We start from the raw sequence: 17,842 nt of genomic DNA, 5'->3' as shown, positions 1-17,842 counted from the left end.
GAGTAAGGAAGCCTGTCATAGTTATTGACCAATAACAAGGTGCTGCAATTGGCCCAAAACCTGAAAGGCGTCTGAAAGCACAAGAAGGTACGTTTAGCTGCCTGTTCTTAGGTACATGGTTGCATTAGTAGGTGTACAGTAACAAAGGTTCACTTTATGGGCATTAATGGATCACGAACATGCACTACATTGCATCAAAGAAAACATAAAGTTAAAGGGCAAAATGAAAAAACAAACATTTGCATCTCTCTAATACATGCCCATTGATTTAAAAAAACCTGCAAGCACAGATGAATGATTGTTGGTCTGTCAGAATACTAGTGTGATCCTAACTTCTTGTTTGGATTGACAGCACCGTACCTTTTCTGCACTGAAATCTCAGACTGCGTTGTCAGCCCTGTCTGCTGGACTACAGAACTCCTATCCCCCACCACTCTCTGTTTTTCTTAACATGCAAATGTTGATTTCTTAATCAGCAAATCAATGTTTCTGCATTGACTTCCAAAAGCCTGCCCAAAAACTTGAGGTCTTTGGGATATGTAGATCTGGGGTCATTTCTACATCAGTAGAAACTGAGCTTCCAGCACCTGTCCCTGCAAGAATTAGTAATGATGATGTCACAGTCAAAGCTGTCACAAGCTATGAGAGCAAAACAAAAGAAACAAATGAATGCTGCAACATGCTCTAGAAGGTTTGGGGGCGGTTTGGGTGTAAATTTGGGTAATGATTGAACATACCCGTTAACATTGTGTAACAGATGGAGAAGGAAATAGTGACTACAGGAAGAAGTAGTCTGGACTAGTGGGCATAAATTATAATTACACGGTACGAAATCCCACTAACCTGTGCCGACATGTCCACTAATTCTGGCAACTTTAAATATTGTCCATCCCCATCTTTCATGAATTCTAGCAGGCTTCCTGTAGAATAGAAAAAACTAAGAAAGTACACATCACAGCAGTAGGAGATTATAACTTACCATGTCATCATTTATACTGCTTCTATGCTAACCTGAAGTTCACAGCAGTTTTTAAAATTGTCCTATTCGCCACAGTAGAGAAAAAGGATAAGCCAGTTCATAGAGAGATTTTCCATCTAGCTGGAAGATCTCTCTGAGATAATGAGTACCTCTCACTCATTATAGCTCTAGGAATTCAGAAATGGCCAAAGATTCACAAGCGATGCTTGAAATCAAGAACCATCCTTGTAATGACGGTTCTATAAATCTGGTTACACATGTTACAATCACTGTATAGTCTACTTTAGATTTTCCAACAACTATCTAGTGTGAGCAACTACCTAAACAACCCATCCAATTGGTATCCAATCTTGTAGGCCACTACATAGTTGTTGGTAAACCTAAAGAAGGATTTACAGACTGTTTGTAGTACGTTTTAAATCCCATCTCGAGCTTTAAAGCCCAGGCAAACCAAAAAATGAACCTTGCAGTGGGTCTTGTTTATGCCTAGGGGACTGGAGTAAAGCACTTTTACTTACCTGACACCCATGCCCCCCCACCCGGCTTGCGGAATGTCCCTCCGTGTCCTCACATCTAATGTTGGAACCTGCATTAGACATGACTGGTGTTTAGAAGGTGAGAACTGTGGGAACTAGTCTAGTAGCCTAGAGGGATCTGGTGGGAGCGGTGATCCGGTTTGTAAACATGCACAAATCCCCTCCTGATCAGAGCAATACAGGTCCATGTCCGTTCATTCTTTTCCTCCATTTTGCAAAGGAGGAAAGAACTAAAACTGCCAGACCCCATGTCGATCTATGGGGAATCAGGTGTATATAGACATGTGTCCGTTTACATCAGATTGCCAGATCGGGGATAAAGTGGAACCCTGTTCCGTTTGTTTTTACGGACCTGGTCGGAGTCAGGGGTAACCTGGGGTGGATTCCCATCCACTTCCACCCGGCTGCTGAGGATTGGGTCCTCCTGAAAAACTGACAGACAGACCAGATTGGATCACCCGTGTGAAAAGGGCCTAATACTGTCATTTTTTTATTACTTCAGAAGCCCTCTAAGCTCCACTTATGGAGGCACAACAACAGAACTGGTGTTGTTCATAGACACTGTTCCAATGCAGCGGTGAGCCAGAAGCGCAGCTCCCCGCTGTACACATCAGCAACTCTCAGCAAAGCTCAGAGAAAACCTGAAGTAATACAAAAATGACATTGGTAATGTGTGAATTAAAGATTTGAAAACAGAAAAAAATAGCTGTGTCTGAAGTTCAGCTTTAAGGAGTTGATTTTTCATTCATTTGCCATTCAGATTTGCTTCTGCAGCTGAATGATCAAGATGAAAAGTAACTACCGTTTCTGAGACTAAATGTTATAAAACTGTGAATAATGAATGGAGTCATTTTGACAGTTTAAAGAAAAAATACCACTGAGGGACAATTTTCAGAACATCGGCCCCCAAAGGCCCCCTTTGCCATCAACTATAACCACACATCTCTGCGTGGGCACAGTTTTGTACAAGAGTAATGGACCTGGTGTATGAAAAATGTGTTAGCAGTAGAATTTTTGTTATCTGTAGCAACCAATTAGCTTTCAGTTATAATTTGTACAGTCCAATTAGTGAAGCTGATTGGTTGCAGTGAGCAACAAGAAATATAATCTTAAGCCCAGTTATACTCTACACTCATACGTTTAGCCCAATTTGTCCTTTGTGCATAATTAAACATTACGTTTCTGATTTTTCACTATATCCTGGGGACTAGATTGTATGCACTTTTTATGAATCTGTGCCTAGGTATGGAAAGGAACGATGGGTGAGAAGAAGCATGTGATAGAAAAGGGATACTTACGCATTTGAATGATGAGGAAAAACCCTTTGTGTCACAAAGGATATATTTAAAACAAAGAGCTTCTGAAATCACTTAATATAACCTATTAACAATTTGTGTCCATGACCAGAATTACACTATTCTGATGGACAGTGCAAAGCAGAATAGTGTAGCCGCATAGAAGCTAACAGCATAAGACTTCCTTAAGTTCTTGGCTGGGAGAGAGGTATATCAAATACTAAATGATCAATTAATAAAGGGGCACTTGAGCTACAAAACTTACCTTGTCCCATAAACTCAGTCACAATAAATATGGGTTCTTCAGAAACCACTGCATATAGCTGAACTAGTTTATCGTGGCGGAGCCTCTTCATTATCTGAGCCTCTTGTAAGAATGCTTCTGGGGACATTGTTCCTGGCTTGAGAGTCTTCACAGCTACCTTTGTTGACCCATTCCATGTTCCTTATAATTGTGAAGATATATAAGAGATATAACAATGCTTATGCACCCCTGTATATCAACTGTGATCAGCATTACATGATCACCATCTTACCAGCCAATTTCAATTAGATCAGAAAACTGTCGTAGGTCTAGGGATACTACTTGGCATTTCTGTGCAAACAACCCTGTAGCTGGACAAACTAAAGGATTTTACTTTTTCAGCTGGTCACTATTTTTCCACTGATAGAAGGCCAGCGCCAAGAATATATATGCAGTGTACTATATATATTATGCTATACAGGGGCATCCATAGCCTTTTCGCTGAGGCAGCTGCGGGAGGAGGAGGCAAGGTGCTGGTGGTGAAAGCTGTGGCTTGTGGTCTCTGCATCATCTCCTTACCCAGCTCGCTAGCGCCCCACCCAGTGACATCACTGGTTGCCAGGAGCTGAGTGGGACGCCAGCCAGAGTCCTAGGTTGCTAAGACCTGGGAAGGGAGATGTGTTTGGCCCTTACACATGTCCCCGCCCAGTTCTTAGCAACCTGGGATGCTCTGGCCAGAAAGGGGGCGGCAGGCACACTGCAAGCATTGTACAGCAGAGCGGCCATACCACTCTGCTGCCGCACCCCCACATGACCCAAAGAGATACAGTTTGAGGCAATAGCCCCAGGCTGGGTCATTATAGCCGTGGTGCTGTGTATAGCCCTGTGTATGCTCTGTTCTTCAACTTTATCCCATTTTATCTTTATATATTTGTAGATATAGGACCCCTATGTCTAGCAGATCTTTTACAAAGTATGGGCATTTAATTTAATTTTTTCATACTGCTATAATCTCTATACTATAGCAGTATATGTTGTGGCATATTTGCAGCCTTCAGCATGCTCAACGTATGGGCATCATACAGGGAATTCATTTTGTTTTCAACCAAATCATTTTACTTCTAAAGGCTGTATATTGAAAACAAAACCGTTCAGTGTGCTGGAAATATTCGATGGCACCTGCTACTGCTTTGCAGTGACTTGAGATATACACTGTAAGGTTTGATCATTTCTAAACCATAAACTATCTGCTTGTTGAAAGTGCTGTTGAATATGTATTTTACAAATATCTCATTGCACAAAATCAGCATTATCGAGTGGCAGGAAATCTTTTCCTCTGCAGAATAGCTGGGATTTTCTCAAACTCTTCCATTGGAACTAAAAGGACATAAGCTTCTGACAGGTTCCTCAGTTTCCAGTAACAGTTCCTCCATGCATTTAATTTGACATGCTTCAAATATGTATTCAGATACTATGGGTGAATAAGGTGTTTTCCAGCGGAACTACTCATCTAGCTGCTGCAATCAAAGAATCTGTTTTTACTGAAACTGAGCCTGGAGCATTATCAGTAAGGGTGGAATAATTATTGGGTATTTCCAGATCATCTGCTGTCTTTAAAATGGTAAGGACCCATCGATAGAAGTATAAGCTTTTCTGGAAAAAAAATAAGGCAACATGTGCTGTTAGCAATGGACCCAGGCTGAATGTGAAATATATAGATGTACCTAATGTATGAAACCTCTCATCATATAACTAGTGTTACCTGTACTCAAAGCACAGGAAAATAGTTTTATCTAGAGGTGTGATTTTCAGCTGCATGTCTGATAGGTCTGGGTAAACAGCAGTCCTTCTCAAGAAATACAAGCCACTCAATGAATTATGAGAAGGGTATGCTGGGGCATGCAGTTTCTCAGCGGCTACAGTGCAAGTAATGGCCTATGGTGATGCAAGGGGTCAAATCTGATGATCCTTTTAGATTACCTTGCTAGTTGGGAGAAGATTCAATCCTATAACAGACAGGCTAATAGTGTTCTTGCAAATAACTGAACTGGGCTCTGCAGAGAAACTCCAGGACTCCTTTAACAGATTACACTCAGAGGAGTGAGCTGACAAGACAAACACCCTCCAAGTGACATTAGAGTTCCAATAGGTGTCTTTAGTTGAAGAATGGCTGTATATTTAAAAAAAATGAGCTCCCCAAGCTTTTTATCTCCTCAATAAACTGTTTTAATAACAGTATTGACCTCAGATGCAGACTTGTCTTGCTTCACCCTGCAAAGGAGGCACAGGACCCAGCACTGTTTGCCTATCTCAACCTTTAGTTCTGTAACAATCCAGCCATAGCGAATAATGAACTAATGTCCGCACTGTTAATACACAATGTGATCAGTAGGGTTGGCATGGGTAGGTTAGGGGTTCTGTAAGAAACATGCTACCCATCAATAAATGGCAGAAATTAATTAGCAGCTGGGTGTTAATTCCTCTAATGCCTAGGACCAAGTCTTCTATCTAGGTTTTAAATTGTGAGCCCTACTACTGACCATTGAATCAAGAACATATCTGAGATCTACCTCACTTCTTTGTTTTAATGTTGCATACCCTCTCTGCACCCATGTAACAGCTGTGGGTCAACCACAAGGTACCAGCACTGTCGCAAAGTAGAGGAGGAACGTGTCACCTGCTTACCCAAACTTGAAAGTTCCACTTTTTTCTCTTCGCTCCAGGTAGGTGAATAGAGTGGCAGGGAAACAAAGGAAAAGTGAGTATATACTGCTTGGGAATGGGGGAGTTAACTGGCCCTTTTACTGTACCCTGAATGGGCAAAAACATAAATCTATCCAGAAACGTGGGTACTGAAAGGTAATGAAATCTGTAGTATCGGGCTTCAGATCTGAACAGTGGTTTATATAAGTAGTTTTAGTAGTTTAAGTAGTTTTGTAAACACATCAAAGAATCTTAGAGGGTCTTACCCTTCCAGACATCTCCAAAGCAGCCCTGTCCCAATTTTTTGTCTAGGGTGATAGAGTCTCTTGATATTTCCCAGGCATCTTTTGCTAGCCCCATAGTTTGAGGCCTCAGGTTGACACACGGCCTTTTTAATAACTGGCACAAACCATCGTTGTATTCTAAAAATAAAATACATTTCCATATTATCACTGGGTAAATTAAAAAGTATGAAACAAATCTTTTAGTTCCATTTTTTTCTATCTTGAGAACAAATGAAAAAACTTGAAATAAGACTAAGATAGAAAAGCCTCAGACTAGCAATACCAAATGTTACCACATGATGTCACCATAGTCATAGTTATGTACATCTCAGCGGTGCTATTTTTAGATGCCGATTGATTATATTCATATATTGCTAAATCGTTGTATTTTTGTATGAATGGAGATAGAAATAACTCATGTTGAAGGTGTTTTACTTAGAAATATACTTTGACAATGTTTAAAAAAACAAAAAAAATGATCTAATGAAGCAACATGAATCCGTTTATTTTTCACACACATTCTCACATTAACACAATACTCTTCTCCTAACCCCCTAAAACTCAGGGTTTTTTTGTTTTACAGAAGTTAAAATACAAGAAATCACAGATCTCAAACATTAGTACATGTTACAGATTTGCCACACAGCTTAAACTAGGCTCAGAACAGCCACTATACACGGCCCCCATATTTTGTCAAATTTGGACGTGCAAGTTCTACTGGTATAGGTTTTTTTTAAATTAGGCAGTATGTAATTTATGATGGTGACAAGAGTCTTTGGGGATGATTTACTAAAGAAAAATAGACTTTGCAAGATAATTTTCCATTAACTTATTGAATGAGGCACAGCTCTGCTAACTTCCAACATGCAATCATGTGCAAGCAAAAATCCTGTTTTTTTTCTTTTCTTGCTTTTGAATGGGTATTATTTGCAAAGGGAATTATCCCCACATTCACTAAACTATGGAAAAAATTCCTTTGCAAAGTGAACGGTAAGCCAGCAAAAAATTAGGTTTGTTTCGTTTTGGATTTTTTGTTATTTTGTTTTTCAGAATTCAGGTCTGAAAGTCAATTCATTTCGGGATTCAGATTCAGACGAATATGACATTTTTGTTAATTTCGGATGAGTTAAATGATATTTACAAATGAATTTTCGTTGCAGCAAAGTAACATTAGAAAAAAAATTATATTTTTCTTTTAATTTTCTCCACAGAAACAATAAAAAAAACAGTGTGTGCCCCCCACCCCCCAATTCATACCAGACCCTTTAGGTCTGGTAGGAACTTAAGGGGGGGGCCCCAACCCCCCCCCCAAATTTTTTTAAGTGTGGGCCCCCCCTAAAATCCCTTATCAGACCCTTCATCCTAGCAGCAGCCTGGCAGAGCAGGAAAGGGGAGGGTGCACCATACCCTGCACCATACCAGGCCGCATGCCCAGTCAACATGGGGAGGGTGCTTTGCCAGGCGATCTCCCATGTCGATTAGGACAAGGGCCCCTTCCCTGTAACCCTGGCCCTATGGATGTGGGAGTCTGTGGGCCAGGGAGGTTTATCTGAATCTAGATGCACACTTTTTTCGTTATCAAAAATTAGAATATGACCGGATTTGTTATTTTTTTGTTCGGAAATTCTGATTCATCTGAATGTCTGAATATGCAGAAATTTGTCCCAATTTCAATTCGAAACGAAAAGAATCCCACATGTTTACTATTTGCCTTTAGTAAATCAATCCCATTATGTCTGCTGTGGAGGTGTCCTTCCATTTTAGTAGGTTCACTGGCCAGTAGTTTAGTGTGTGTACCCATTATGTAGTTGTGCAGTATAGCAAGCAGATATTTTTCTGGACAGTAAGGTAGATAATAGCCAATAATTACTGTTGGTAAAGAATGTATTGCCAGAAGGATGATATTTTGGGACATGCCCAAAAACTGTGGAAAACATCTGCTGGTGTTGCAGAGCAGCGGTAGCATTGAGCAGAATGGGGGATTGCAAGTTTGAACATTTTATAGGGAGCATATTACAGTCTATGAGTAAAATAAAATTGTGAACTTTGAGTACTAATAACCGTAAGGAAGAAGGTTACTTCCATTTCCTCAATGTCCTCTTTTGTTAAAGATGGTATATCTCTGTGGGACCAAGCTCTTTTAGGTAGTGCAGGGGTCTAGGCTGGGTAGGAGCAGTGCTTGTTTGATTGTCAGAGAGTCAAGGATGGACTAATGCTCAGCGCGGTGAGGGGTTTGCACTTTTAGCAGCTGACAGGAGGTGAATGACAATGCAAGTCATGGGATGTTTGCACTGATTGGTGAATTCATTGTACCGTGCGCCCTGTGCTGTTTTAAGTTCATGGGCCCCTTTGCCAGTTGAAAGTAATAATACATAAGGGTCAGTGTATACAGACATTTGTGTTTTGCTTCTGACATAGATTTATTAAACATTTCTGCAGGATTCAAAATGTAGTGTCTAAATCCTAAATTGGATCATAATACAAATTATAGTATTTGTTAATTTGATGGTGACAGATAATATAGAAGCAGTGCTTCCAGGCACAGCAAGGGTGCATATGTATTGTGCATTCATTTGACTATCTTAAATGAAACTGTTACTGAGGACAATACAATAGCTGCCATTGCTGATCATTGTCTGGAAACAAAAATCTAAAGACTTGCATAACTGAAGAGCACTGAAGCAAAGACCTTTTTAAGCATCCCCATAGCCCATTTCCTCCCTGGTGTCTGGATGTCCAGGCAGCTGTCCATTCTGCACTAGTTATAATCTTGTATTAGTTGTGCTCCCCCTGCTGCTGGTGTGTCTAAGTGGGTGCCTTCCTGTCATCTCCGTTAGCCCAGTCATGCTCGTTTTTTTTTTTACTAACCTTTATAATACAGCACCAGTTCGTGCACAGTATCAAACTGGACACGTGTTGTAATGTAATACCCTCCATAATCAATCTTGCGGATCTTGTAATGCTTGACATGGTCTCCTTTCACGTTATCCAAATCACGGACAGAGAGTGAGAATGCTCCTAGAGCGGGAACACAAAAAGGTACACAACACAAGTAGTGAGTGAAAAAGCAAAGTACGTGAGAAATATGAAACACACGGTTTTCCCTGCTGAGCTTATGTAAAGTTATAATGTGCCAAATTTGTAGAAAACATCATTCCTATAAAATGAAAATGTAAATTCACCAAATCTCATGGGACCAACTAAAACAGGTAGGAGACTGTCTGGTTCCTATGTGCAACAAGAACTGCCCATCAACCAGACACTTTTTAGAATTAAACCTCTATATCTATAACAAATAAACTGCTCTTTCAGATAGGCAGTCCGATCAGGTTCACCTGTCAGTTTTTTAGGTGGACCAGTATTGGATGCCCAATATAATTCTATAGGCAGCAGATGGGCATGCATTTACACTTGGTTACCCCCGACTCCAGCCAGGTCCGGAAAAGCAAATGCAACAGTGTTCCGTTTTGCCAGACCTGACCGTGCCAGATCGGGGGTAATCGGATGTAAATGGGCTCATGTTCACTTACTTCAGATTTATCATAGACTGACATGGGGTCCGGTCAATTCAGTTTTTTCCTCCATCACAAGATAGAGGAAAACAAACTGGACCTACACAGATGTCACAGCAGTGACATCCGATCCGCACCACTCCGATCAGAATGGGAACCATGGTGTAAAAGAGGCCTTTGGTTGTACAGGCTGCAAAGATTTTCCTTTAAGCTGAACTCCAGGCAGATATAAAAGACACACATGAATGCAGTTCTGTACTCATTAATACACCATGAAATGCATTCTTTAGAATACAAGCAGTGTAAGTACCTGAATTTGATTTGGTATAAGCTTCTTGCAATCCCCTATACAGCAGAGCTCACAATAGGAGAGGGAGCAGCATCAAAAATAGTCAATCAGGTGTTCTGCAGTGCAAGGGGCATACTTACAAGAGGAGAGAGCAGAGTGACAAAGAAAAGCTCATCAGCGTGCTGTTTCTTCTTTCACTGTCCAGCAATAGTAGGTCAAGACCTGTGAATGTAACTAAATTGTAGCAAAGAAAAATCAGGTTCTCTGTCCTGGATGGACAGAAATATAAATCCTTTGGTAGGTAAAACAACTCTCATATATGTATTTCATCTGTGCATTTAGCTGTTAGCCTGGAGTTCGGCTTTAGGTCACCTGTGATTATAAATCGCCCTGATAACTGTATACAGCAGCTACAACGGTTGTCAGGGCAGTGGTCAATTGAGGTGTGTAGCTGCAGGCATTTCATATCTGACAGTATTTTTAAACAGCATCATTCGGCAGAGCTGACACATCTCTGCAGAATATTGAGCCTCTACGGTCAATAATAGAGTTACATAGCCCATTATGCAATCAATGTGCATTCTACAAAAACAACATTATTTTGAAAACATAACACACAAAGAATGGACAGATGGCGCTATGGTAAACATACAGAATCACAGCAATTTATATATTTATTAATATTACTGACATGAAAATGCTTAGAGAAAAATAGGTTTTAATAGTCACATTCCTGAAAGCTCTTTGAATCTCACTACTTCACCAGCCAGGGCTGTTATACACTTGTGGAAGTCCCCTTTCTTTGAATGCCACAGTACGCTCACTATAGCTCGGGTCAAAAGCTTTACATGCCTAGGATTTCATTCCTGCGATCCTGTCAGATAAGAAGATCTTCTCCCAAAAAACACTGCATGCCTGACAGGATCAGAGCATTTATCATTGACTTCCAAGGCTGCAAACCTCAGATCACAGAGGAATTTCAATTCTGTGATTTTTTTTTCATTTTAAAATAATTGGCATGCGGGGCGTATATGTGGTGTCCCTTCCACACATCAAAGCTTAGGATTCTTAGAAGCTATCTATACAATCCTCTCCTTAGGGCAATTTGGAAGACCATGACCCATCTAAAAAGAAGAAAGCTGAAAAGTCTACTGCACCTCTGCACAACCAAATACTTCCTGAGCTCTTTGCTGCATAACGAGCTTTAACACTGTATTTTCAGCAAATCCCCTCCTGATAGTAATGTTGTTTATGGAGCCATGCAACCACAGTGGTATATTACACTGCAGAGAAATATACTAGCGCATGTAAACTGTTGTTTAAAGAGAACCTTTGGGCTCACCTTTCCTTCTAAAGTGGCCCCGAACCCATGGAATAAACACCTGTTCACATGCTCGGGTTGTCTTTAGAGTACCCTGGAACCCACAAACCAACGGTGCACTATTATGCAAAAACTGATAAATAAGACCAATGTCATCTTGGAGTGATAGGGCTGTGCCCACGCCCTCTTTACCTTTCCTTTCCAAGCACAGATTGCTAGGATGCTGTTGGTCAGAACATAATTCCAGAAGTTTTGGTTGCTATTATGCTGTTGGCAGCACAGCATCCTTGGTTCCTATGACGCTGTTGGCTGCATTGCATCGGAGAAGTTAAAGCACGGTTACTCCCTCTAGTCACCTCAGCAAGTTGTTTAGAGGGACCAAGCCAGACCATGTCAGACACAGTGGAAGTAACTACCACTTCTGTGCCAACCACTAACTACCCCCCAGCTTCCTTCTTCATGGACATAGGAAAACTGGTAGAGAGCATTATAAAAATTTCCTCGCCATCTGTGAACTATGGCTACAGAAAGTTGAGAATCTTTTCTGGAGGGTTGTTGGCTAGCCTAGGACAATACTACTGGCCAGTAGTTTAGCGGGGGATAGATACTTTTAAGTAAAGATATTAATGTTGATTGCATTCAATCTAAGTATATTATCTGAGACATTCTGACATTGCAGGCTTTCCTGCATGCAATAGATTGCTGCTGCGTGTCAGATTACCTTATCCTGTTATTGGTTGTATTACAGGTGATTGGGGAGCCGTTAAGTGTTTGTTCTATTCCATAGTCATTAAATCTGTTATAAAACTTCACAAGGTGTGCTGGTGTGCTGTGGGTTCATTGCTTGTGGTGTGTCACAGAGGTGAAACAGAAGACCCGATCATCCAGCGGCTCCTTCGGGGGTGAGCGCTACACATCTTTGGTTGCTAGAATGCTGTTGGCTGCAGTGCATCCTTGGTTGCTATAATGCTGTTGGCAGCACAGCATACTTGGTGTCTATGACGCTGTTGGCGGCACTGCATCTTTGGTTGCTAGAATGCTCCTTGCTGCACTGCATCCTTGGTTGCTATAACGCTGTTGGCAGCACAGCATCCTTGGTTGCTATGACACCGTTGGCTGCACCGCATCTCTGGTTGCTATGATGTTGTTGGCTGCACTGCTACCTTGGTTGCTATCATGCTGTTGGCTGCACTGGATTCTCCGTATCTGGTGGTATTTGCTAATTAATTTGTCGCAGCCATAGCGAGCGTCATATTAGTAAAATGTTGAAAACAAACTACTTGAATTTTTCACACGTGTCGTAACAGACAAGGAAACCTTTGCAAAGCTTACATGAATTGGGCACTACACTTCCTTTTACATCAATAACACCAGAATCTGTTGCAAAGGCAATATTGAATCACCCCTAATGTGTTTTAAAATCTGAATCTTTTAATATGTCATCGCAACCAGCCAGATTCCAGATGTATAACTCCAGTAAGAAAATGAAAGGCAAGATTTGAATAGGTGCTATGGGGATAGTTACTTTTGTTTAGCTTTGGATTCTACACATAAGATGCAAGGCAAAAATGGAACTGAAGGAAATGATAACTCCACCACAATACAGAATCATTTTTAAAATTGGACATAAAGGGTCCAACAGGACCAAGTTCTCACAGACATTGTAAGAAAGAGGATGGAAATCCTCACACTTACGTGTATAGCGTACCCCTGAAAATACTTTTTCTTTCTCTCACTGATGCTTACGCTATTATAAGTGTGATACATACAGTACATAAAGGGATCTCTCTCTCTCTAATATATATATATATAAGTGTGTGTGTGTGTGTGTGTGTGTGTTCACTGTAACTGGGACTCACCCTTTGTAGTTTCACTTTCTCTTATCATGAAGCTTCCTTGTGTGTTTCCTTCACCCAGGAGTTGTCTTTCTGCATCTTTCCTGCCAAGTTTACCAAAATACCACCTACAATGAAGAATGATCATAACAGAATGTTATTGCTCCTAGTAAAGAGACAAAATGCTATTGTGCTGCATTTCCATAGACAGAGTCTAAGAAGCTTCCAAAGCCTTGCAATTGGACCCTCAGTCTTAGTTGATGTATAGATATTAGGCAGTCAGGCCTAGACACACTACAACCACTCTGGAGGCCGCAGAGCTTCAAACTTACATAGATACAGTACAGTGAGTGAGTGAGTGTTGTCACCCTTGGAGAGGATGTGTGTTTCTGGTAGGATCACCAGATGAAAATACAGACAAACATGTGAAAAAACAATAACTCAGCTACATCTAATGACAGGCAAGCTGCATTATATTGCATTTTGTTCTTGGGTTTAGATATAGTGGGGAAATTGAACATTGCTCTTATATCACTATAGTGATAAAAATAGAAAAAAATTGAGAAATGATGTGTGCACAAAAATCAGTTTTCACATCAGATTTTTTTGTGTACAGTTACAATTAGAGTTCATATAATCTTGCTCAAAAAAGGAATTCACAGTCCTACTGTTAATTTAGTCCATGGGGGAACACAGTGAAGTCAATGTGTATATAATATATGGGATATGGGCCAATGTATATACTGTACAACATATGTATAAAAGACTCCAGTGACCAATAAGCCAGGGATCCCATTGACATCGCATAGTCTGTGTTTATTATTTTGTAATGTGGGGATAAAAAGAAGACATGACAGCTCACTCTACACAAAGTTTCCCGCGCTCGCTGACAATCCTCCCCTCATAGTGCCAGGTGAGCCAGAAGCTGGATACAGCGAGCGTGGGCAAATTTAGATTGAGGGGAGGGGGGGTGCCAGAGTTTAGTTTTGCCTAGGGTTGCACAAAACCAAGATACACTATCGGTCATGTTGGGAGTGAGACTGTTGCACCACATTAATAATTTCAGTGCACTCATGCAAATATCTATAGGTGGAATAAATATAACTATCGGCAATTGGAAAGCCATCATGTTCATCACAATGAATCCAGCAGGTTGAAATGTTTTATCTGCTATTCCCAGGGTAATACAGATATGAATAGAATGTACACAGCAATTCACATTACTGATCCATATATATTAGTGATGATATTGCTCATAATATACAGAATAGATAGATCATATCTCTCAATGTATGGTTAGCTTTACAGGCTAATGCCTGGTCTGTGCAGACATAAACAGACTAATAATATGAACAAGTTTCAGATGTTTGCTACCTATTACAAAGCAGGAGATGTTTTTTTCCCATGCAAAAAATTAAAAAACGTAGCAGAAAATTATGCATTTTGGACATTTACATTCACTGCACTTACTCTTCAGCTTGTATTGAATTCAGTGGTGCGACATAGTTACTGGGAATATATCCTGTCTTTCCAGTGCGCAGAGATCGAGCCTCCCACCAGTCACCCTCACTGTAGAGAAAGAGGATGACATTTTAAAACAACAATAACATATTATTTTGGCTTATGATCTACAGATATGGAATCTTTATTTTTTATTTGGATACTTAGATTAAAGAAGTAAGGAATCTTTCTATACCTTGGAGCACCTACCTGACCTATGTTGTGTTCCTAGACAGCGTTACATCCCTATTGTTTAGCAGTACTCTGTTTAATTAGTGTAGGAAACAATACTTGTAGGAAACAATACTTGTAGTCGAATTGTCAAATTTAAAAGTCATGGGGGTTATTCACATAGGAGCTGAAGGATCCAGCCGTAGCTTCAGCTGATCCTTCGGCTGTTTTCAGCCGCCGGAGCCCTTCGGGACCGCTGAACCGAAGGGCTGCTGTACAGGCTATTCACTATAATTTTTTCTACTCTAAGACTCATTCTCACCACTGCACAGCAGCAGTATGCATACTATATTTATGGTCTTTTGCCCCTGCATGGTCTCATTTAAGTCAGTTGACTGGGATCCTTCATAAACATAAGGCACTACAAGGCAATAAGCATTACTAATGTGTGTTGATGTAAACCTTAGAATAATAACAGGCCACTGTGCTTATAGTGATGACAAGGAGACAGTTTGAGATTTTACGCTCCAGAAGAGATTATTCGCTCCGTAAGACGCACTTTTTTCCCCCCAAAAGGGGGGCAAAAATGTCTGTGCGTATTTTGGAGCGAATCCCTATTGCCCGACGCCCAGGACATGCAGTTTCAGGCACCGGGCGAGTAGCTTTTTGTACATTCAGCCCTGCTCCGGACAAGCAGAGCTAAATGTACAGTGGGAGTAGCTGCTTGTTTAATACAAGTGATCTAATCAGATCACTTGTATCAAATCGAGCGGTGGCAATCGTGTCCGGGCCCCCCCCGCCGTGGTTTTCGGGGTCCCCCGCTCCTCCGGTGGACCCGAGACCACGGCAGAACAGCTCAGCCATAGAGTGTAGAGCAGACGAAGAACGTCCGTTCTTCGTCTGTTCTGTGTGATCACTGAGACCGTGGCCCTGTAATCACAGCGCCACCTGTCTCAGCTGTCACTAACTGCAGCTGTCACAACCCTTCCCTCCCTGCGTCCTATGGCCAGGTGCGCCTTATGGAGAGCAAAATACGGTATGTTTCCTTTCCTGGATAGCATTATGAAACATTAGTGTGATTTCTTTGTAGCCAGTACTTTTCGGGGAAACACGGTAGGCTTAAAGGATATTTAAACCCTCAGCAGTTTTTGCATATATCTACTGCTAGCTAGCAAGCAGTAGATATATGCAAAAACATTTTAAAAAGTTACGAAAAATCTCCCCTCCCAAAATCTGAAAAATCTCGGGCGGCCGCAAAGGATCATGGGCGAGCGCATGCGCATGCACTGTACAGATCTTCGGCCGGGAGATGAGGAGAGACACAAGGTAAGTCAATGGAGGCAGCGTGCACCTGCACAGACTCCGTGGGACAGGAAGTGCCATGAAGAGCGAGGAGTCAGCGCTGAATCGGAGACCGGCACCAGCGCTGGAGGGACTCCTGAAAAACTAGTTCTGAAAAAAGTTCTAAAAAAAAGTAAGCAGTGCAATACGCTGGGTTCAGTAATTCGGCACTGTGCCGGGGCACCACACACCAGGCGCTGTGCGATTAGCGCAGCGTCTGGTGTGAATGGGCCCTTAAAGTTTGCATAAACTTTATCAATGAACATGTATTAATTGCTTCCCTTTTGGTCTACCTCCATTGAAAACATATTGCTATAGGTGCTTAATATGTACCTAAAAATACCTGTTAATCCTGCCGGACAATTTGTAATATAATAATTTCCTGTGTTCTCTGACTGTGCTTAACTCATATGTGCAACATTGCCAGCTCTCTATATATAAGAGAGCGCGCGCGAGAGATAGAGAGAGAGAGACTATAACACACCGCCCCTGTAAGCTGAAGAGAGGGAGAAGTATTCTGTAGTGCTGCCCTAAGGTGATATTGCTGCTCCTTCTTAGATACAGCAAAGTGAGTGAGCATTGTCACCATAGGATAGGAAATGTGTTACTGCGGTAGCAGGATCACCAGGTGATAAAGAAAATAGAGGAAGAAAAAAGAAAACAAATGCAGCCAACATCTAAGGACTGGTAATCTGCAATGTAATAAATGATTTCTTTTTAAATATGCCTTTTGCTCTTCCACATCCGATAGTCTTTTACTATGCGCATACATGACAAATGATTACATTATGCTTAGGCACACATAACATCACATACACTTATTTAATAAATTACATACGCATTGTTTATAATGTGGAATTTCTCTCCCTTTACAAATGTTAAGTCTTCCACAGTCCGTGAATCATAATTGTACAATGCAATAAAAGTGGTTGCTCCTCCTAAATAGTAGAAAGAAAACAAAACAACTTAGAATAAAATTGTGCATTTTTAAAAGTAAATTTTGTTACATTTTGTGTAAATATGATAAGTACTTTTCTATATGGAGAGAGTAAAGCTGGTCATACCCTGGCCATTTGTTCTTCTTCAGCTCCATGAACTGAATGAGAAAAAATGCTGGATTCCCCCATCTACACTAAACAGCGTGAATGGGGAATCCCCCCCCCCCCCTCCCGTGGGGATATAGTATTCTGACAGCGGCAGGTGTGCTGCTTAGCTGCAGTATCCTTCAGGCCTCACATTTTCAGATGGCTTCTTCAACAAAAGTCAACTGTTCTGACGGGTTACACAATGCTCACATTTTGGCCAAAATTCAAGCAGTGTATGGCCGGCTTAACAGTAGCATGCCCTCTGACACATCTCTTTACGTCTTTGTGTAGTGATCACATGGTATAGGTATAAATTAATTAGGCTTCTTACCTGAGGATGCATTGTACCCAAAACTAGGTTGTACTCCTCCCAGGAAAGATCCATCCATGATGCATACTGACTTATTGACTGGCAAGTTGAACTCATAGCTTGGGCGTGCTGTGGTGGGGTCTGGATAATAGCGTTGATTAGGAACCCCCTGCACATCTATTTCCTCTGTTTTTTCTTCGGTTGTTTTTTTGCACTGTGCACAGCCCATCACCTGCACAGAAAGTATTTTTATAGTAAATAACCATCAAAAGTGGTGTCCCCATATACAGGTGTAGCACAACCAAGTGCCAATAACATTGAGAATAATGTGCAAGATCTCTTGCAGTCACTGCAGTCATAGACTGAGATTTACAGGTGAAACTCGAATAATTAGAATATCGTGCAAAGTTCATTTATTTCACTAATGCAACTTAAAA

At 41.1% G+C, this 17,842-nt stretch overlaps 1 protein-coding gene across 1 annotated transcript in view; it reads right to left on the bottom strand.

Annotated features, from left to right (window-relative positions):
* Nucleotides 1–17,634, bottom strand: part of FGR (FGR proto-oncogene, Src family tyrosine kinase) — a 28,176-nt gene extending 10,542 nt beyond the window's left edge. Inside the window, exons 1-8 of the mRNA XM_018555962.1 lie at nt 17,427–17,634; nt 16,849–16,948; nt 14,469–14,567; nt 13,023–13,126; nt 8,910–9,059; nt 6,024–6,179; nt 3,076–3,255; nt 844–920 (exon numbers count right to left, since the gene is read on the bottom strand). Of these exons, the coding sequence (XP_018411464.1) occupies nt 844–920; nt 3,076–3,255; nt 6,024–6,179; nt 8,910–9,059; nt 13,023–13,126; nt 14,469–14,567; nt 16,849–16,948; nt 17,427–17,634 (1,074 nt within the window). The remainder of the gene's footprint in view (nt 1–843; nt 921–3,075; nt 3,256–6,023; nt 6,180–8,909; nt 9,060–13,022; nt 13,127–14,468; nt 14,568–16,848; nt 16,949–17,426) is intronic.
* Nucleotides 17,635–17,842: the final 208 nt, after the last annotated feature.

This window comes from Nanorana parkeri, unplaced genomic scaffold (genome assembly GCF_000935625.1).
Source record: "Nanorana parkeri isolate BGI_ZX_2015 unplaced genomic scaffold, ASM93562v1 scaffold220, whole genome shotgun sequence".
NCBI lineage: Eukaryota > Metazoa > Chordata > Amphibia > Anura > Dicroglossidae > Nanorana > Nanorana parkeri.
Note: the sequence above shows the minus strand (reverse complement) of the source record. Positions and strands in the feature narration are given on the sequence as shown.